Source organism: Ictalurus furcatus, chromosome 5 (genome assembly GCF_023375685.1).
Source record: "Ictalurus furcatus strain D&B chromosome 5, Billie_1.0, whole genome shotgun sequence".
In the NCBI taxonomy this organism is placed as follows: domain Eukaryota; kingdom Metazoa; phylum Chordata; class Actinopteri; order Siluriformes; family Ictaluridae; genus Ictalurus; species Ictalurus furcatus.
Window position 1 is genome coordinate 14,013,473 of NC_071259.1, and position 23,581 is coordinate 14,037,053.

Below are 23,581 nucleotides of genomic sequence, written 5' to 3' on the forward strand. Positions count from 1 at the left end.
ACTGATCATATACACTCACCATCCACTTTATTAGGAACAGCTGTAGACCTTCACATTCATGCAGTGACCTAAATCAGCCAATCTTATGGCAGCAGCACAATCACACAAAAAAAATCATGCAGATACAGGTCATGAGCTTCGGGTAATGTTCACATCAGAATGAAGAAAAAGTGTGATCTCTGTGACTTTCACGTGGCATGGATGTTGATACCACATGGGATGGTTTGAGTGTTTCAGAAGTTGTTGATCTCCTGGGATTTTCACACACAACAGTCTCTAGAGTTTACACAGAGGATTATACACTCCCCTGTGGATCTCCTGCTCTGCACTCAGCGCCTTCACCCTTGGCACATTGGCTATGCACTTGTCTCTCATGCGGAGGCTCTGAGCCCGACCCCGACTATTCATTATCACGGTCCTTTCCCATTCACTGCAGCTTCACCTACACTTCAATAAAGCTTTCAGTCCTGTGTCTGTGTTCTGCATTTGGGTCCCTTTGTCTCTGTGTTCCCCTTAACACAGGATACTTATTTTCATTGTGTTTCCTCGACGTGCCTATCTTGACTTTAAACATCTTACAAACAACCATTGTGTTTGTCCATTGTGTACAATCCGGCAATTCCATATAATTAATGTTGAATTTTTCTATGATGCTATGTTGGCGAGCAAAACAAGGAAGTAATTTGATCCTACGAACTGCCACTTCTTGACTATCATTAGTTTGTTTCTCCACATTGTGGAGAAATTTTAATCATCCATGATCTAAAATCATCATATTGCCCACCCCATACCACACAATATTAGCTGGTAAGCCTATGTTAGCCATACTCACTAATGGCTACACAGCACTGGGGCTGGAGTCATGTTTCCCTTTGTTTACTCCTTATTCTCCCTATTAGGTCAGGTCCTTATGCTGCATTTTCCCTCTGAGTTTTCTCCAGACTTCACACTGTCTACTGAATAGTGGGCTTGTGCCTAAGAGCACTGACGCTAACTAAATTGGTACAACAACTAATGCACAATGGTCACTACTGAGCCTGCCAGGGGTCTGTCTCCCTGCCAGTCAGGTTCTTCTGCATTTTTCCACTCTGTTTTCCACATTCACCACTCTCCAACCAACTAGCAGGTTGAAGTACATACTGCTATACATGACTAACTCACACCATTTATCTGAGTGATCATACAAGCCATGCCATAAGACTTATGCTTGAGCAGTCAGTGACTGACCACACTGGAAGCTAAAGACAGCCATGAACTAGCATGAACTGCAATGCTGATGCCAGCACAGTGTGCCTTACTTATTTCAACCAGAGATGCACTGATACTAAATTTGTGATATCGGCCGATACCAATAGAGATAGTTCTGCCTTTTATGCCTTCTTTTAAATTAATAAGAATTAATTCCACAATTCTGAAAAAAATGCAAATAAAAATTAATAATTAATTTAAAAGAATTATGAAAGAAATACAAATAAAAACTTTATTCTCTCCATTTCAACAAGTTGTTTCACAGTAACTGGTCTCATAAACAGAAAACACATTCCTCAAATTAACTAAATTCTGAAGATTAAAGTAAGATTTCTTAACTTATTGAATGCTATTAATTCATATTAACAGAATTAATTGACTGAAATCTAAGGCTCACATTCACTCACCACAAACAAAAGCATTTCTACTTAATCACTAAACATCAAACTGGTAATATATAATAAACTTTTTTATATATTAACATTAACTGGATATGAAATGTACTACTCTACAAATATATTTTTCTGTGCAATATATGTACTGTTGTAATATGTAATATATGTAATAACGGTGTACTGGTGCTTTAATTTAACGCGAGCAGCGTGGCAAAAATTTTTTTTAGACTTGCCGCCGAAACTCCCACATCACTGCTGCAGCGTCTGGTGTAAAATTTTAGCAGTGCAGAGCTTACAAACTGCAGTTTTGTCATAATTCCTCACAAGAGACATCTTTACACACAGCACGAATTCAATGCGTTTTCCCACCCTGTTTTGATTGACAGGACATAATTTGCCCATCGATCATTGGATGTTTCTAAACTATGTGAAAAATTGCCTTTATCGGCCGATATACCGATTATTGGCTGATACATCGATGTATCTCTAATTTCAACCCTGATTTAGAATCAGATTTGACCCTGCAGCCAAGTAATTAACTTGGTCCTAAACACCCCTGTCCAGCAGTGACTGATGAGCATAATAAGAATCCAACAAAGCAACTAAAGTAGTTCCCTTTCAAAGGGAACTTCGATGTTGCATTTAGCATAACAGTATGGGAACGCCTTGCGCGCGTGACCGGTATCTGAAGCTTGTGTAAAATCATGCCTCTACTTATAGGCCTGCCATGATCAGGTGACGTGGCAATTAAGCGCGTCGCATGATATATATATGGCACCTGTGAACCACGCCACCAGCCTTATTATCTTCAGCAAGACTGCATGTCTGTTGTTTGTGTGACAAAAAACGCTTCATTTCTACTCTATATTTTCTCAAAATCTCTAAACTTTTCTATCCCTTTTTAGAGAAAAAGAAAAGAGAGGGAAGTAATGAGCGAGAAAGAATTCAGGAAGTGTGTTAGGACTTGCTCCTGTTTCATCACGGGGAAAAGTGCACACTTTCTGGGTGAAGTGTTTAGGAGTGTAGCATGCGATGGCAGCCTCGAGAGGCTGCGCATGGTAATGCCTACATTAAACAGCTCGGCTCGCGACTCGCGCTCTTCCCGGAAACCGAAGCGAGTTGGGTTTCAGAGCCTCGCGGATCTGGGCCGGCCGCTGCCGAGGCAGCTAGCCGTCTCAAGTTCGGGGGATCTTTTATGGATCCGGAAGAGGAGCCGGAGACGAGCGCTGCTCTATCTCTTGCTCTGTCTTCCGGGTTTGGCTCTCCGCTGGATTTTGGAGCTCGCATCGCGACTCCTCCTTCCGCTATGGAAAACCAAAAGGGAAGAAAAAAAAAAAACACACAAAAATAATAGTAATAATTCCTCTCTGACTCTGAGGAGCCAGAAGGATGTGCTAAAAACTGAGAGCAGCAAATAAAAAGCTGCTTGAACTGATTACTAAGGCTGGATGAGCCTTTTTCTCCCCAGTCAAAGTAAATCCCTCACACTGCAGAAACTCCCCTATCTTCCAGAAGTGCATTACAAAATATCAGACTTCTGGGGGAAAACCACGCATAAGCCATATTTATAACCCCACGATGTTGGATTATTCAGCCATTGTGGGGAATGAACGGCATGGCCATTTAGCTATGCTGAAGGTGGAGGAGGCGCTCGCGAGCTACCTCTCTCCATCGACGGCAGGTAATTAGGGGGGCCGGCTTTGCATCCAGACCACTGTATAAGGCCGCCGAAGCATGGGTGGGCAAGCCTATGCAGTAGTAGTCTTGCTTGTGGGTCACTGACAGTGTTGCAGGCCTACCAAGCAGACCTGCTGAGTGAGCTCGACATATGGCAGCATTCAAAAAAGCCAATTCCTTCCCTGTTGTCTCAAGCTCACCCGGGCATCCACGAGTGGAGCCCGGGCCAGCACTAGTGCGAGGGAGACCCAGAAGGCGAGTACGGCAGCCCGCCAACCCCCACAGACAGCCAGGGGAACCGGGCGGCCACAGTTGCGGTCTGCTACTAGGCCTGATCTCAGAATGGTCATAAAGGCCAAGCAGGCAAAGAAGAGCGGTCCTGAGGGGCCGTGGAGGGACGTATCAGGGGACATGAGGTTGTTATGGCAGGTAGCCCCCAGTGCTACTGTAGGGCCTCCCCTAGCCAAGGCGGTCCCCAAGTTTTCAGTGTTCTCTGGTCAGCAAACTGTCACAGGGCAACGAAAATTTGATGCTTTCCCTCCAATAGAATGTGGAATAGTTAACGTCACTAAAAGACCATCGGGCAGCGTGGAAACTACTGCCAAATGTGTCTCCATGGGTTCTGTCTACCGTAGAAAAGGGTTACCGGGTCCAGTTTATAGCTTGACCCCCCCCAGTTCAGAGGTGTGCTCACCACAGTAGTCAGCACAGACCAGAGCCTGATGTTAGCGCAGGAAGTAAGTTCCCTTTTGGACAATGGGGCAATAGAACATGTACACCGTTCCCTAAGGGAGGGAGGTTTTTACAGCCATTATTTCCTGGTCCACAAAAAAGATGGGAGTATGCGGCCAATTTTAGATCTGCGTCATCTGATCTGTACTCTTCGGACATACAGGTTCAAAATGCTGACACCCAAACTTATCGTTCCACAGATTCAGTTTGAGGACTGGTTTGTGACAATAGATCTAAAAGGTGCATATTTCCACATAGAAATATCGCTAGCTTTGTCCCCTCGCACCTTCACAAAGTGCATGGATGTCACTCTGGCTCCATTGTGACTCCAGGGCATCTGTGTACCAAACTACCTGGGCAACTAGTTAATTCTAGCATGATCCAGGGAACTGGCGGTTCAACATCGAGATGTTGTTCTCGTCCACATGAAGGGCTTGGGGCTCATGTTGAATCTCAGAAAAGTATGCTTTCCCCAGTGCAGTGGACAACTTTTCTAGGGGTTATAAGGTTCTACTACGATGAGGGCGTGTCTATCCCCAACATTCGTAGGGTCAATCAAGCTGCTCAAGTGGCAGCTTTTTGTCTTGTGGTGTAAGGAACGTCAGCTAGACCCAGTGAACTGTGCAATAGCTACAGTCCTGGAGTTCTTACAAGAGCATTTCTCAGCGGGGTGGGCTCCTTCTACAATCAAGGTTTACGTGGCCGCCGTTTCGGCCAGCCATGCCCCTGTTGATGGAGCCTCTATGGGGCAACATCCTCTAACTTTGAGGTTCATGCGTGGTGTCAGACGGCTGAGCCCCATCTGCAGGCCGCGCATACCTTCCTGGGACCTTTCTGTGGTCTTGGAAGGTCTGTCAGGGGCCCCATTTGAGCCCTTAGAGTCAGCCTCTGAGAAGCTTCTGAATCTAAAGGTAGCTCTTCTACTGGCCCTGACATCTCTCAATCAAGTGGGAGATCTACAAGCTCTCTCTGTTGCCCCTTCCTGCCTTGACTTTGCTCCTGGATTAGCCAAGGCCTTCCTGTATACTAGGCCGGATTATATTCCTAAAGTGCCTACATCGGCTGCCCACCCTGTGGTGTTGCAGGCTTTCTGCCCTCTTCCATTCCTCACACCGGAACAAGAGAGAATGCACCTGCTGTGTCCAGTAAGGGCTCTCTGTACTTACGTCCACCGCTCCGGCCAGTGGCGTAAGTCGGAGCAGCTGCTGGTCTGCTTTGGCGGTGACAGTAAAGGTGATGCTGTGTCAAAGCAGCGCATCTCGAATTGGATAGTGGAAGCAATCTCTATGGCTTACGAGGTGCGTGGTCTCGCTACGCCTCTGGGCATAAGAGCTCATTCCACTAGGGCAGTTGCCTCCTCGAAGGCTTTGTCCAAAGGGGTATCCTTGCAGGATGTGTGTGCGGCTGCAGGGTGGTCTACGCCACACACATTCATTTGTTATTACAGCCTGGATATTCATTCCACCCCGGGCTCGAGTGTCTTGCAGTGACTCTCGGGCTTGGGTATTTTTGAACAGGCCGTACCCTCGGTATGACGGAGTGGGTATTCCCGTTCCCATACTGTTATGCTAAATGCAACGACGATGTTCCCTTTGAAAGGGAACGTCGGGGTTACGCATGTAACCCTGTTCCCTGAGAAGGGAACGAGACATTGCATAGCACTGTCATACCAGGGCAGGCCTGTGAATTGCGTCTTCACTTCAGATAATAGAGGCTGGCGGCGTGGTTCACAGGTGCCATATATATATATATATATATATATATCACGCGATGTGCTTAATTGCCACATCACCTGATCATGGCAGGCCGATAAGTAGAGGCATGATTTTACACAAGCTTCAGATACCGGTCATGCGCGCAAGGCGTTCCCATACTCTTATGCTAAATGCAATGTCTCGTTCCCTCCTCAGGGAACAGGGTTACATGCGTAACCCCGACGTTTTCCAATAATATGGCGAAAATAGTGCCAGACATGGCTCAGCTCAAATAAATGATTCTGGAACTGAGACAGGGCAGTGCAGAAACTGTCCTTCAACAGAGCCACCTTACAGACCAACAATCTGTATTCCTTCTTATTTTGTCTACAGCCATGTCTGGGAGGTTTTTTCAGACTGATAATCACCTGGATAATTGAGAGGGATTGAAGAGAGTTAGTCACAACAGAATTCACTATGCGACAGTACGAGGATTTTATCAAAAGCTTTAAGCTTCGAGTAACTTCGAAGAAAAAAAAGGTTCGACCTGAACTTCGGCTGGGATTGGTGGCAAATACTTTAGCTAGTATGATGAATCAACCTGTCCCGCATTCCAGTGCCCACAAAGGCCACACTGGCTTTAATGAGCCCTAGGCAGGAATTGATTAATCTCCCCATTCATCCTGTCAGGCAGCTCTAAACAGCACTCCACTACTAAAGGGCCCTGTGGAGCACTTCTATGAAGAGCAGGGGTTGGCAGCTGAATAATTGATGAAAACATTGCTCATTGGGCAGCAACTACATCACTACATCCTGATGACTAATTCACAAGGACACGAATTCCTGTGCTGCCTTGGGACCCCAATATTCATGGAGGTCAGTGCTTGTTTATACATTTGTGCTCATAAATTTACATATCCACATTTACATTTACATTTATTCACTTAGCAGACGCTTTTATCGAAAGCGACTTACAAATGAGAAAGATATCCCTTGCAGAATCTGCAAAATGTTAATAATTAAAAAAGAGGGATCATAAAAAATTCATTTTGTTTTTCATTTAGTACTGCCCTGAATAAGCTATTTAACATAATAGATGTTTACATATAGTCCACAAGACACAGTAATAACTGAATTTACACAAATGATACAGTTCAAAAGTTTACACACGCTTGATTCTTAATACTGTGTGTTGTTACCTGGATGATCAATGACTGTTTGTATGTTTTGTGATAGTTGTTCATGAGTCCCTTGTTTGTCCTGAGCAGTTAAACTGCCCACTGTTCTTCAGAAAAATCCTCCAGGTCCTGCACATTCTTTGGTTTTCCAGCATTTTCTGCATATTTGACCCCTTTCCAACAGTGCCCATCTGTCTTTTCACACTTAGGACAATTGAGGGACTCATACACAACTACTGTATTACAAAAGATGCAAACATTCACTGACGCTCAAGAAAGCAACACGATACATTAAGACCCAGGTGGATGTAAACTTTTGAACAGGATTATCTTTGTAAATTGTTATTTTGTCGTCTGGGAAACATGTAAATATCTTATGTAGCTTCTGAAGGGCAGTACTAAATGAAAAAAATAATAAAAACTTTAAAAATAAATAAATAAATAAAAAGCTTAAACAAAAGGTCTGGAAGGTCTCAGCATGTGTGTGCCTATGTACAAGAAGGTATTCTGGAGATTTTCACTGCCCCTAGCAATTATATGAGGTTCATAAAACCACAATTACATACACAGACCATTAGTAAAAACAATGTCACAGTCTCATTGGATTAAGATAATGATATAGAGGACAGTGTAAGTATATATTGCAAATGTAAAGTTTTGCAAAAGAGGTAGATGTTCAGACATGAAGAACTCTTGATAGGTCAGATAAAGGTCACCTCTATAGTTGCGTGTTCCTCTTCTCTCCCTGTGAAGTAGTTCCTGAGAACAAGTAAGTGCTACCATGTTTACTCTTTTATTATTTTTCTTTAAAATCAAAACTGAAGAGGCAATCTGGCTGATATTGAACAGGACCACACATGCACTTACCATGTCAGCTAAAGTGCAATAGTGGAGAGGCAGTAGTAGCAGCAACAATCTTGCAATTGTTTTCATGATTTCACAAAGGCCTCTCAATGAACTGAAATACAAAAAACAAACAAACAAAAAAACCCCACAATTTAAAGTATGGAATTATTTAGCACACAAGCACACATTGTGTACACAGTCCCAGAAACCAATCTTGTCCTTGGGAAGAAAGTTGGCAGTTCACGGAGTCATGTTTCTCCTTCACATACAGTCCCCTCTGAAAGTATTGGAAGAGCAAAGCCAATTCTTTTTTCTTTTTTTTGCTATACACAGAAAACATTTGGGTTTGGGATCAAAACATGAATATGAGACAATAGATCAGAATTTCAGCTTTAATTTGCTAGTATTTACATCTACTGTAGATGTGTTAAACATCTTGGAATAAACTTGGAACATGGTACCTTTGGTGGAAAAATTTAGGTCATCAAAAATATTGGAACAGATAGTCAAAGTAAATTAAATTAAATAACAATTCATATTTGGTTGCAAATCCCTTGCTTGCAATAACTGCTTCAAGTCGGCAACCCACTCACATCGCCAGATTGTTGCATTCTCCTTTTGATGCTTTTCTAGGCTTGTACTGCAGCTTCTTTCAATTCTTGTTTGTTTTGGGGGGTTTCTCCCATCAGTCTCCTCTTCAGGAGGCAAAATGAATGCTCAACTGGGTTACGGTCTGGTGATTGACTTGGCCAATCAATCTTGGTGACTGATTAAAACCTTTCAACGAAGTCCCTATGAAATGCTTTGTTATGCTGGCAAGGGGTTTTGTTCATAGTCTTGCTGCATGATGAAGCTCCTCCCAATTACATTGGATGCATTTCTCTGTAAATTGACAGACAGAATATTATTGTAGACTTCTGAATTCATTCTGCTGCTACCATCAATAAAAGATTAGTGAGCCCAATCCAGAAGCAGCTATGCAAGCCCAAGCCTTGACACTACCCCCACCATGCTTGACCAATGAGCCTGTATGTTTTGGCTCATGAGCAGAGCCTTTGTTTCTCCACACTTTGGTAAAGGTTAATCTTGATTCCAAAAATGTTGTGGCTTATCTCTGTATTTCTTTGCTAATTGCAATCTGGCCTTTACATTCTTACTGCTGATGAGTGGTTTACATCTTGTGGTATGGCCTCTATATTTCTGAAGTCTTCTTCGAATGTTGTATTGTGATACCTTCACCCCTGCCCTGTGGAAGTTGTTGGTGATACCACTGACTGTTGTTCTGGGGGTTTTCTTCACAGCTCTCATAAGGTTTCTGTCATCAACTGCTGTTGGCCCAACCTATTCAATGTTTGGTTCTTAGTACACTAGTGATTTCCTTCTTTTTCAGGACATTCTAAATTGTTGTATTGGCCCACTGCTTGTGCAATGGCTCTGATTGATTTTCTCTTTTTCAGCTTCAAAATGGCTTGCTTTTCTCCCATAGACAGCTCTCTGGTCTTCATGTAGGTTGGTGCTCCACCAAGAATAGACATTTAGAGCTATTAATTGTATAAACAATCAATCTAACAGGGCACACCTGGGCAACAAGAATCACCTGTTTTTTACAGCACATCAGAGAAACAGGTGTTCATGTTTACTATCGCCAGACAATGTTAAAATACAGAAATCATGCAACAATCAACCTGCATGACGATCTGCTGGAGATGCTACCTGATCTCGGCTTGCAGCGGAGACCAAGCCCCCAGTCCTGGGCGACGCCTGATGCCGGTGGCTGGGGGAGGGGACGTTGAATTAGTTGAACTGCAGAACACACACCTCGATGGACTGTTTATCATCGCCAGAGATTTCACTCATGCGAATCTCAAGTCAGTGCTCCTTAAATTTCACCAACATGTGGACTTTCCAAGAAGAGGGGCAAACACGTTGGATCTCGTTTACACAAACATCCCCAGCACGTACCGGGCAGAGCCCCGCCCCCACTTCAGCTACTCAGACCACATCTCTGTTATGCTAATCCCAGCATACAGACCGACTGTCAGACGCTCCAAACCGGTTTTGAAGCAGGCGAACACCTGGTCAGCAGGAGCCATCTCTGCTCTTCAGGATTGCTTTGAGTACACTGACTGGGACATGTTCAGGGAGGCTGCAACTAACAACAACTCCACCAACTTGGAGGAATACATGCCATCAGTGACCAGCTACATCAGCAAGAGCATTGATGACGTCACCGTCTCCATGACCATCACCATGCTCCAACCAGAAGCCGTGGATGACTGCGGAGGTTCGTGCACCCGAGACTCTGCCTTCAGGACAGGTGATAAGGTGGCCCTAAGAACAGCGAGGACCAAACTGTCCTGGGCCATCAGAAAGGCAAAGAAAGAAGTCTTCAGTGTCCTGCCTCAATGACTACCATCCCGTTGCACTCACATCCATCATCATGAAGTGTTTCGAGAGGCTCGTCATGAGGCACATCAAGACCCTGCTTCCCCCCTTACTGGACCCGCTGCAGTTTGCGTATCGCTCCAACCGCTCAACAGATGATGCCATCACCACCGCCCTACATCTGGCCCTCACCCACCTGCACAAGAAGGACACATACGTTCGAATGCTGTTCACAGACTTCAGTTCAGCATTCAACACAATCTTTCCTCAGCACCTGAGTGGAAAGCCGAACTTACTGGGCCTGAACACCTCCATCTGCAACTGGATCCTGGACTTCCTGACTGGGAGACCTCAGTCAGTCCGGATCAGGAACAGCATCTCCAGCACGACCACACTGAACATGGGGGCCCCTCAGGGCTGTGTGCACAGTTCACTGCTGTTCACTCTGCTGATTCATGACTGTGCTGCAATGCACGGCTCCAGTCACATCATCAAGTTCACCGATGACAAGACTGTGGTGGGTCTCATCAGCAAAAACGACGAGTCAGCATACAGAGAGGAAGCGTAGCGATTACCACTGAACATCGATGGCTCCTCTGTGGAGATTGTCAAGAGCACCAAATTCCATGGTGTTCACCTGACGGAGAACCTCACCTGGTCCCTCAACACCAGCCCCCTACCAAGAAAGCCCAGCAGCATCTCTACTTTCTACGAAGGCTGAAGAAAGCCCACCTCCCATCCTCACAAGATTCTACAGAGGAACTATTGAGAACATCCTGAAGAGCTGCATCACTGTCTGGTTCGGAAATTGCACCTCATCGGATCGCAAGACCCTGCTGCGGATAGTGAGGACAGCTGAGAAGATCATTGGGGTCTCTCTTTCCTCAGTCATAGACATTTACACCACACGCTTCATCTGCAAAGCCACCAGCATTGTGGATGACCCTACACACCCCTCACACACACCCCATCCCACTCCCACTGCAATGTTTGCACATTCCTGCGTTACCTCTGTTGCATTTTTGCTGCTGCTATATTTATAAAAATATAGTATTTAATTTATTGTCACTATTATACACTTTACCTGGCTGCTACCACAATAACTGCAATGTCCATAATAATATAGTATTTAATTTATTGTCACTATTATACACTTTACCTGGCTGCTACCACAATAACTGCAATGTCCATATTTAGTATAAGCTAATCTGCTGAAGACTAAGTAATAGCACATTATGTTCACATTTATACCATTTTTAAATTATATTATTACTCTTTGGTGTCTATCTTTTGCACTACCTAGTATATAGGGCACTTCCATAATAAAACTGTGTACTGGTCAGCACTACACAGTCACATACTGTGCCTATTGTCCTGTTTTAGTAGTATTGCACCATCCTGTGTTAGCACATGTTTGCCTGTGCACTTTGTGTAGAATGCGTAGATCTTATTTAGTTTTGTATTGTCTCATGTGGTTAGTGTCTTGTTTTATGTAGCACCATGGTCCTGGAGGAACATTGTTTCGTTTCACTGTGTACTGTACCAGCTGTATATGGTTGAAATGACAAAGCCACTTGAACTTGAACCTGTCAGTCATGTTCCAAAATTTTTGATCACTTGAAAAATGGGTGGGTTCAAACATGTTCTAAGTTGTTTAACATATCTAGATGTAAATATCAAGAAATGAAAGCTGAAATTCTGATCTCGAACCCACATATCATAAGTGTATAGCAAAAACAAACGAATTGGCCTTGCTATTCCAATACTTTTGGAGGAGCCTGTACATGAGACTTGTGAACATGATAGATATGTACCAATGTAGAAACAGAACAATATATACACACGCATCTAACAAGAGGTATGCACAACCTTTCAATAACACACAGATACACAAACTCCTCATTCTATGTCTGTCCCTTCTCATTCATTAGCAAAGAGGTTTACATTCATCTGAAAAAAAAATAAGCATTCAGCTATCAAATGTTCATGGACTTACAAGAATATACACATAAGCAGAAAAACTTGAATGCAAATAAAAACAGCTGCATTTATAGTATATGCAAACGCAAACATAAACCAAACAGTAAGAGACTGTTTGCCTGTCACTCTAAACATATCTAATCTAAACACGCATACACATAAATGCACACCCATATTAAAATCATGTTATCTCATCACTCTTGGTGACTGCCTTTATACCATCCATATGAATTCTAACAGCTTCAAAGTGCAATAAACATTAAGTGACTATTACAAACCATTAAAAGTCATTCTAAATCACTCTAAGGCAGTGGTTCTCAACCAGGGGGGCGCAAAATATTTTTTAGAATTCACAGACAATGCATCATTTGGGTCCTTGGTGTATTTTAGTGCTTTTCAAATAGGATGTGCATAAATTGAAAAACTCTGCATTCTCTCTCCTTCTGTATTTTCTTTTTGCTGGTGAGAGGCGGAGCTTAGTGTGCCTTGTATCTAGCTGTCAGTGCAGACCAGTGTTGCCAGCTTAGAGACTTTTCAGACCCCTTTAGCGACTATATTTCTGCAATAAAAAAAGTGCCTAGCGACTTTTTGGACAAACCTTAGCGACTTTCCAAGTGTCGCCAGTACTGTCCTGCAAGCGCGAGGTCTTGCTTTTCTGCTGCACTCACACCTCTCTCTGCGTCTGCTCTGTTCAATGAGTGGCTGAGAGCTGGAGATTTAACAATGTCATGGTTAACGAGACGTGCCCTCATCCCAATTTACATCATCCTTATGTGAATGTTTGTAGAATGCAAGACGAATATAATGCAACATGTTTTACATGTAAAATAGTACGTTATTACAGCCTAGTTCTCTTGTTCAAAGTAGTTACAGTGTTCAGATACATTTTTGATTAGTCATGTTCCATACTTGTTCATTATATAGTTTTATAAAAGTCATGTTATTTTTAAAAAATCACAAGTTATGAAAAGGAATTAAAAAAGTACAAAAACACAAAAGCAAATCAATCTATCAATCTAAAACAGGGGCTGCATTAGTGCTGCCGGCACTGGGGAGCTACAGTTCATTGAGGGAACCGTGAATGCCAACATGTACTGTGACATACTGAAGCAGAGCATGATCCCCTCCCTTCAGAGACTGGGCTGCAGGGCAGAATTCCAGCATGATAACCTTGCTAAAGAAGCTGAGGGTGAAGGTGATGGACTGGCCAAGCATGTCTCCAGACCTAAACCCTATTGAGCATCTGTGGGGCATCCTCAAACGGAAGGTGGAGGAGCACAAGGTCTCTAATATCCACCAGCTCCGTGATGTCGTCATGGAAGAGGACTCCAGTGTCAACCTGTGGAGCTCTGGTGAACTCCAGAGCCCAAGAGGGTTGACACTTACATTGACACTTTGAGACCAATTTGGACAACTTTACATTGTAGCAAAGTGTCATTTCTTCAGTGTTGTCACATGAAAAGATAATTAAATATTTACAAAAATGTGAGGGGTGTACTCACATACATATATATATATATATATATATATATATATATATATATATATATATATATATATATATATATATATATATATATACATACACACACATACACACACACACACACATATATACATATATCCATATACACACACACACATACACACACACCTCTAGTATCTCACAAAACCATTATTTTCCAGCACTGAGCACTGACAGGCTGACCCCCCACCCCTTCAACCTCTGCAGCAATGCTGGCAGCATTCATATGTCTATTTCCCAAAGACAACCTCTGGATATGACGCTGAGCATGTGCACTCAACTTATAAATGGTGCACTTATATAGCATTTTTATCCAAAGCGCTTTACACTGTGTCTCATTCACTCATTCACACACCAATGGTAGCAGAGCTGCCATGCAAGGCGCTAACTTGCCATAGGGAGCAACTTGGGGTTCAGTGTCTTGCCCAAGGACACGTCAGTATGTGGAGTCACATACCGGGAATCAAACCGCCAACCCTACGATTAGTGGACAACCCGCTCTACCAACTGAGCCACAGCCGCCACTTTGTTCAACCATGGCGAGGCCTGTTCTGAGTGGCACCTGTCCTGTTAAACCGGTGTATGGTCTTGGCCACCGTGCTGCAGCTCAGTGTCAGGGTCTTGGCAACCTTCTTATAGCCTAGGCCATCTTTATGTAGAGCAACAATTCTTTTTTTCAGATCCTCAGAGAGTTCTTTGCCATAAGGTGCCATGTTGAACTTCCAATGGCCAGTATGAGGGAGTGTGAGAGTTCTGACACCAAATTTAACACACCTGCTCCCCATTCACACCTGAGACCTTGTAACACTAACAAGTCACATGACACCGGGGAGGGAAAATGGCTAATTTTGGTGGAGGAGCACAAGGTCTCTAACATCTACCAGCTCCGTGATGTCGTCATGGAAGAGGACTCCAGTGGCAACCGGTGAAGCTCTGGTGAACTCCATGCACAAGAGGGTTAAGGCAGTGCTGGAAAATAATGGTGGCCACACAAAATATTGACACTTTGGGCCCAATTTGGACATTTTCACTTAGGGGTGTACTCACTTTTGTTGCCAGTGGTTTAGACATTAATGGCTGTGTGTTGAGTTATTTTGAGGGGACAGCAAATTTACACTGTTATACAAGCTGTACACTCAGTACTTTACATTGTAGCAAAGTGTCATTTCTTCAGTGTTGTCACATGAAAAGATATAATCCAATATTTACAAAAATGTGAGGGGTGTACTCACTTTTTTGAGATACTGTATTTAAAATTAGTATTTTGGTCTCTTTATTGAGCTGACTTTAGGAATTTATCCATAATTTAATATTAATAATTAGCAAAAAAAAAAAAAAAAAAAAAGCTTACAATAATACACTGTATTGGACCAGTGTTAACCAGCCCACAATGGGCAAAATATCCAACAAAGTCTGAAATTTTCATGTTATCTTGCTGGGGAAATTGAGGCTTACAAATTGTCATCGGGGAAGGTGGAGGGCTGCATTGGGAGAACTGCGTCTGCCATCTGCTCTGGTTATGTAGCACATTAATAAAGGGATGAGGCGTATCTAGTGTGAATTGTGATGGCTGAGCTCAACCTCTCTTAGGTAGCGTGTAGGGATGTCACGATACCAAAAATCTAGTAGCCTGTACCAATACCACTAAAAGTACACGATACTCGTTACCAGAGTCGATACCACAGTGTGGTATAAAATTTAAAAAATAAAATAAAAAAACTCTCCTGGAGGACATCCTCCTCTGGCTGATACTGGCATATAAATGGCAGTATAAATGCGTGCATGCACCTACACACACACACACATGCATGCACACAGACGCGCGCACACGCGCACACACACACACCTTATACTCTGAATGCAAGCATTAGTTTAAATTCACTGATATGGTGGCAGACCAAAAAGATTTATTAAAAGCAAGAACATTTGAATAATTATTAGTGACAGTAGCTACATTTAGCTGACAGGTCACGGGCTGAATGGCGATGCATGGTTGCCCATTCGGAGGTAGTTTATAACATTGCAGTGCGTTAGCATTATTAACAAATAACTGGCTACCGCAAACATTACGTGGAGCATAACGTTAGCTGGTTTCACGGCCACAATGCCAGCTGCCTCAAACAAACATAATATAAGACCGTCTTTCAGGTGCTTCGCCAAACAGTGAATGCAGAAAGTCCTTTTAAACTATGGTGTGACTGTGTGTGATATTGGATGCAGGTGCGCGTGATTAGAATGAATGAGTGTTCTGGGAGTTGCAAACCATGGCGGCCATGTTTGTAGGCCACAGTGCAGGATGGGAAATGTAGTCACTGGTTTGATGTGATATGACACTCAGTCACTTGACGATTACGTCTCCGTCTGATGGTGACTGAGGTCATGTTGGGAATAAAAGGTAATGTTGACAAAAAGTAAACTGAAGAAAGTCATTGTCGGGGACTCTGGGTGTCTGCTAAAGCTAGCGGCATCACATTACGTGCGTATGACGTCATGCGCCACTGACTAGGAAGCGGCTCATACTTCCGGTTAGTAAAAAACTAATGTGTTCCATTTGAGACTATATTATCTTTCTAAAATTCATACACTAGACCAGTGGTTCTCAACCTTTTGTCAACTCTGGACCCCTAGCATATTTCGAACAATCCACAAGGACCCCCTCACTCCACAACAATTATAGGGTATATATTAAACAGTCATATATGTGTGTGTGTATATATATATATATATATATATATATATATATATATATATATATATATATATATATATATATACATATATATATATACATACACACATATATATACATATATATACACATATGTGTTATTTTATTTGATTAATATTTAACATTAAAATTTAATTAAAACATTTCAAGATTTTATTTTTTACATTTTATTGTTGGTGTGACATTTAATTTGACTCTCTGAATGATCTTTTGTTTATTTTATCCATCCAAATTATCATTTCATTTGTAAATAAATTTTAAATAAATGAATCAATGAACAATCATCAGCTATGACGTATGTGAATGCACACGAATAACCAAATTGATTAATTTTAAAACATCTCATTTGAATATATTTTGATCCATTTAACAAATTTGTTTATTTATATATATTTATTTAAACATTTTAAAACTTTTCTACGGACCCCCTGCAATTACACCACTGACCACTGAAGTGTTGAGAAACACTGCACTAGGCGGTAGTGTACATAGTATATAGTGTAAGTGTATAGTACGTCATTTGGGAAACAACTTTAGTATTTAGTCTCCGAAGCGTGTTTTCGGAACAGAAGTAACGTAGTGAGTAAATGTACCGCGTGCAGACCAACTAATCGATAATGAGATTCGATAATCGATAATGAGATAATGACTTTCATAATCGATTATTATGAATTTTATCGATTAGTTGTTGCAGCTCTATGTCTGACATCCACCTGAAATGCTTGAACGAGTCACACTTACTACTGTAAATTAACTGAACAGATGTAAAAAACTACTGTGATTTTATTTTGTATAGTCCCTTATCCCTCCGAAATTAATTTCTGGTTATGCCACTGCCAGCACAACACACGGCCACATAGCAACACCCTAGCAACCACCTGCGATACCATAGCAACACCCTAGCAACCAGAAGAATACACACACACACACACACACACACACACACACACACACACACACTCACACACCACCTAGCAACACCCTAGATTTAAACTGGAATACCACAGGAACTATCTAGCAACACCCTAGCAGCCTTTTAGAATTCCACAGCAATTATCTAGCAGCAAACTAGAAAACACGCTGCATTACATACAGTGCCCCCCACTAACAGTGGCACGCTTGGAAAACATGTGCAAGGAAGGCTGTGAAAAATAGTCATTATTGTTTAACCTTCTGATATTTTATTCAAAAACATTCACAAAAATACTCCGCTCTCATGGATATCAAACAATTGCAAACAACACAGGTTTATAAAAAAAGGTATTTATTAAATATATGTGTGCTACAATTATTGGCACCCCTATGAATTCATATGAGAAAAATATATTTGAAGTATTAATAGTTTACATTTTTTTTGTACACCTGGATGACTAGGAACAGGAAATTGTTCAACCATGACTTCCTGTTTCACAGGGGGAGGAAGGCCAAATTCCCTTAGTCATTCATAACAATAGGTAAGACCAAGGAATATAGTTGTGATGTGTGGCAAAAGATTGTTGAGCTTCGCAAAATGGGAAGTGGCTATAAGAAAATAGCACAAGAAGTTCCAGTCAACTGGAAATGTTGTGAATCAACCTGGAATTGGATGTGTGTCTATATTGTCTCAACGCACTGTGAAGAGGATGGTTCGAGTGGCCAAAAAATCTCTAAGGATCTCAGCTGGAGAATTGCAGAAGTTAGTTGTGTCTTGGGGTCAGAAAGTCTCCAAAACTACAATCCGAAGTTACCTACATCACCACAAGTTGTCTGGAAGGATTTCAAGAAAAAAGCCTTTACTCTCATCCAAAAACAAACTCAAGCGTATTCTGTTTGTCAGACACTACTGGAACTTCAAATGGGATCTGGTTCTATGGTCAGAAGAAACCAAAATAGAGCTTTTTGGCAATAAACACCAGAGGTGGTTGTAGTGGACACAGAGAGGTAGGCATATGGAAAAGTACCTCATGCCCACAGTTAAATATGGTGGTGGCTCTTTAATGTTTTGGGGCTGTTTTTCTGCCAGAGGACCATTTTATTAGGTTACATGGCATCATTGACTATCAAATATTAACAGATATTAAATGAAAACCTGACTGCCTCTGCCAGAAAGCTTAAAATGGGCTGTGGTTGGATTTTCCAGCAGGACAATGATCCAAAACATACATCAAAATTAACACAAAAATTGTTTACATACCACAAAATCCTGCCATGGCCATCCCTGTCCCATGACTTGAAACCCATAGAAAACCTGTGGGGTGAACTGAAGAGGAGAGTCCACCAGCATGTACCTCAAAATTTGAAGGATCTGGAGAGATTCTGTATGGAGGAATGGTCTCAGATCCCTTGCCATGTATTCGCCAACCTCATCAGGCATAACAGGAGAAGACTCAGAGCTGTTATCTTGGCAAAGGTATTGACTAAAAGGGTGCCAATAATTGAGTACAGTGGAGAGCACTGTATCTACCATAACTAGGGATGGGTATCGTGAAGGCTTTAACTGTATTACTACTCTTACCGATACTGCTTATCGATCCAGTACTTTAACTGTAATCTTTTCGGCACTTTGTGTGGTGTATATGAAAAAAGAAACATTTTGAGAACAGAATTAACATTGCTTCATTTTTTAAAAGATAGGTTTATTATTATACATCGATTTGTAAATGCACCAGTGTGAAGGTATTTTAAAAAAACTTAAGTTGAGATCATGAGAAAACAACAAAGAAAAAAATTCATAATGAATGGCCGCTTAGGGCTTCCATAACTTTGAACAAGAGAACTAGGCTGTAATAACGTGTACTATTGTATATGTAAAACATGTTGCATTCCATTCGTCTTGCATTCTATAAACATTCGCATACAAATTATGCAAATTGGGATGAAGGGCACATCTCGTTAGCCATGACATTTTTAAATCTCCATTTCTCAGCCACACACTGAACAGAGCAGACACAGGGAGAGGTGAGAGTGCAGCGGGAAAGCAAGACATCCTGCTTGCAGGACAGTACTGGCAACATTTGGAAAGTTGCTAAGGTTTGTCCAAAAAGTCCCCAGATTTGTCGTTAGGCGCTTTTTTTGCAACAAAAAAAAAAGTCGCTAAAGGGGTCTGAAAAGTTGCCAAGTTGGCAACACTGGTCTGCATTGACAGCAAGATAAAAGGCAGGCTAAGCTTCTAAGAGGCTAAGAGGGAACACAGGGTTTTTCCATTTATGCACATTCTATTTGAAAAGCAATAAAATACACCGAGTATCCAAATGATGCCATGTCTGTGTTTTTTTTTCTTGAAAACAATTTGTGGTCCCCTTCCGATCTCTCCGCGCCCGTGCTGACAACCACTGGCATAAATGTTTACATACCGATTTCTTTCTTTATTTGGGATTTTAAAAACAAGTAGAAAATACGTTGAATGCGTAATGTCGTCTCACCCGAATAAAATCAATTTCAAGGTAAGCAAACCAATTAGGGCGATTTTACATTTATTTTAAATGGCTTGAACAACGTTGATTCAACATGACTTTAATAAGCAAAAAGAAGTTTGATCAGTGTTGGAGATGGACATTGTTTTGATGCCGCAAGAAGCCTCGATTATGCGATGATTATATGTCATTGTTATTTGGGAAGGCTGCTAGCATACATACCTGACGTAGATGGGGCAACCAGAGACGAGCTAGCTAGGCAGTGGAAAACTTTGCATTTCTCTGTCTGCACATAATGCACTATTGAAAGATGCTTTGACAGACTGCTTGTATTTCCGGACTTACAAGCAAAAATCTTGTTGCACTTGTGGCAACGGGTGCTGTCTGAAATCAACTGTAGTGAAGTGTAACCACTCTTTTAAATGTTTGGTTCTCTCCACCATTGTCACTCTGTGTATTAAGCGGGCGCTTTCGTGTTGTGTGCGCGCTCACTCACTGTTGCGTGTGACAGTCAGCCTCCGCGCACGAGAGATCTCACTTCTGGATTGTGAATAATGAAAATGCAGACGAACGTCTTAATATTATCGCAAATTAGAAATAGATAAAATGAGATAAAATTATGATAAAATGGTGAGATAAAATGTGCAAGATAACATTTATTTATCAATAATAAATAGGAAATATATTTTCTCCAGTACCAAAAGTAGATCCAATAGCACCAGAGCTTACTGATACTACTGTCTTTCATAATTTAGTTAAATACCGGGTTTTGGTACCCATCCCTAACCATAACGAAGTACATGTTTTAACCTTTCAATATTTAACCTTTAGACATGTTTAAACATTTTAACACTTTAATCTTTGAACGTTTTAACATTTAATGCGGAGCCTCTAAAAATAATGTTTCAACATTTTTAAAATCAATGACAACAAAACGCTGAAATATCATTTAGCTGTTTTAGCATGTTTAGCAGGCTCTGTCAAGCCAATGTCAAAATTCATCCTTGAACTCTAACCTTCTAGTGTTAGGGATACTTCCACTTGGTAGTCTATGGCAACCCATAGAATGCTTCATATGCTTTTCATGAAATTTGGCACAGTGATAGAGAAATGTGCTACCTTCAGGTACCTTTACAGCAATTTTGCTGAATGCCACTCAAGCCCTCTAGCGCTATCAATAGGCCAAATCTGGACATACATTTACAATAATAACGCCGCAACGCGTAGTCAGGACTACGTTACCCATCAGCCCCTGCACCTCACAAGATGAGGCACAACTGAGTCATATTTATGTCTAATGAGCACTGGCACTTAAGTTCTGTCTCTGGTAACACTCTTTAGTTGTGTCCCAAATGACATACTATGCACTAAACACTAGTTTAGTCTAGCATAAACCGTCTAGTGTATGAATTTTAGAAGGGTAGTATCGTCTGAAATAGCACACTTCCGGTATTGTATTAACCGGAACGTATATGCTATTTCCCGGTCGAGGGCAAATTACGTCAAACGCACGTAACGCGATGGCGATAGCATTAGCAAAATAGCCGAACAGATAACAAAAATGAATTGGTACATTTTACTGTTTGTTAACGTTTCCATTTACGCCCAACAAGACCTCAGTCACCGTCAGATGTATGCGTAATCGTCTCCGCAGGCGAATTTTGCTTTCACAATTTAAAATCAACATAGTAAGTTGTGGTTGTGGCTATGGCTATTGACAATGTAAACATCGTAAGGAAAGCTGCGACTGTTGAGTGCATGAACTGTCCATCATTCCACACTTTTTTTCGGTTGAATGAGTGCCTCATCCGGGAACTTATAGTGCACATTGTTCTTTGGGGGTTTTCAGTGTGAACACACTAATCACACTATTTATACTACAAAATGGCACAGAATAGTGTACAAGTGCGCGAATTGGGACGCAACTTTTGTCTTGCGTTTGTCGAGCTTACTTCATGTTCTTGTGTTTCTGCATTTACTTAGTTCTTGTTCATGTACCCAATGTGTGTTTTGTATTGCACTCATAAAACCGTACCTGTATTTCGGGAAGTTTGCGATAAATGTCCTGTCAAACTGGCGTTTGGCAACTGGACTAAATGTCGAGCGCCAATCGGCTACCTAAGAAAATACAGAGTGCAGTCGCATGGGATTAGTTTAACCTGGGGTTATTTTTACAGGCTGTTTTATAGAAGCTAAAAGACGCTGTAAACTTGCTCGGGAACACGCATTCTGGAAAATGTCCGGAAAAAGAACTGACATGATCAGTTCGCACAGGATTAAAATCACAGAGAAGCTCTGGTAATTAATGCATTACCCCGCCTCCCCATATATAGCTAGTCCCGTCCAAATAGACTTTAAGGACCAGCGGCAAAAACACTTTATATGCACTCACACGCTGATGTACTTACTCTAATGCTCATCCATACCAGCACTGAGAAGCAGTTAAGATCAACTCAACAATAGCAAAATCTTAGTGAGAGCCAAGCTCATAATACATTTCTCTATTTTTTCTTTATGCCTGACGATCCTGCGGCTAGTACCTTCTAACAGAGCTCCAGATGATAAGAATATACTATAAGAGGTCTCTCCCACGAGAAACAAGAACTCCTGCTCCAGTTACAAACATTTTATCTACAATCACTAATAAATGCACACAGGGTTTAGTTGGGCTGCTGAGAGCAGAAGTGTATACAAAATCTGGGCGGCAGATATGAGAGAGAGAGAGAAATAACAGAACAGATTGCAGAGGAAGACATTTTCTGAGGTATCCACTCTACCAATAACTAACTACACAATTTAACTTAATGTTAATTGTTCAGGTCAATACATGTCAATAAATTCATACACCAGCACCTATATTAAACGTTGCTGTTTTGCACGACGTTCAGTCCGATAAGGTGTTGAGACACACTGTACGTTAAGTTTTGTGTGCGCACAATGTTTTTCTCCACTTAGCTATATTGACATTCTACATCAATACTGTAAAGACAGACCAAAACAAGGTCATAATTAGGCTTAGCAAATCGTACAAAGTGGCACGCTGTACTGAATCAAGCCGCTGCATAGACGTCTTACCTTGTAAGGTCTCTGTTGTGTCCTTCCACTAAATGTGCGTGTAAAATGCACAGATAGTCACGGCCTTTCTTCCATTCTATTAGCATGAACCAAGAAGCTAAGTGTATTTATGCGAGTCCACGTCTTGCTCGGAAAAAAGGAGTAGGCTTTGCTAATGATGCTGCGTCCTGGGCGGAGCTAAGAATTGTCCCTGGAGGCCTATTGCGTCTAGACCATTAGACGAAGTTTAAACTATAACTGGGTTTTGGGTATTTTAATAACAAGATTAGCCCAATTTTTAACTATGTCTGGAATAGTTTTGCACAAGTTCTGTCTAGGTTTGCGTCAGTGCTGGATAGGCAAATAAATGACATGGCATGACTTTTACATAGGTTTTGCATATTTTTGTAGTCTGCTCCTCCCAGGTAGGTTATTTTTAGACTTAGCTATTACTGCAGTCCTTTATCCATTTGTCTTATGCCTGACCATTGGTTGGGACTATATGAAGAGCATGTCAGGTCTTTCTGATCTTCAGTTGTCACTGAAGAGCAGTACAATCAATCCAGTCTACTTAATTAACACAGACTTGCCATCAAGAGGATCTCCAAGTATGTGAATGTATCTATAACTATTGTTATGTATCTATAACTATTAGTTATTATTATTATTAGTCTAATATTAATATTCATTAAGATATATTGGTACATGAGGTGTTTAAGAAGCTTTCATCAGTTGTATGCAGGGCCA

At 41.6% G+C, this 23,581-nt stretch overlaps 1 protein-coding gene across 5 annotated transcripts in view; it reads right to left on the reverse strand.

Moving 5' to 3' along the window:
- plat (plasminogen activator, tissue) overlaps positions 1–23,271 on the reverse strand; it is a 63,686-nt gene extending 40,415 nt beyond the window's left edge. Inside the window, exons 1-4 of one of the 5 annotated variants that reach the window (XM_053624823.1) lie at positions 22,856–22,936; positions 21,816–21,898; positions 7,792–7,882; positions 7,641–7,683 (exon numbers count right to left, since the gene is read on the reverse strand). In XM_053624823.1, the coding sequence (XP_053480798.1) occupies positions 7,641–7,683; positions 7,792–7,857 (109 nt within the window). In that variant the 5' untranslated portion in view covers positions 7,858–7,882; positions 21,816–21,898; positions 22,856–22,936. Of the gene's footprint in view, positions 1–7,640; positions 7,684–7,791; positions 7,883–21,815; positions 21,899–22,855 lie in introns of all 5 variants that reach the window. The other 4 variants (XM_053624824.1, XM_053624821.1, XM_053624825.1 and 1 more) reach the window with 4 other exon arrangements.
- Positions 23,272–23,581: the final 310 nt, after the last annotated feature.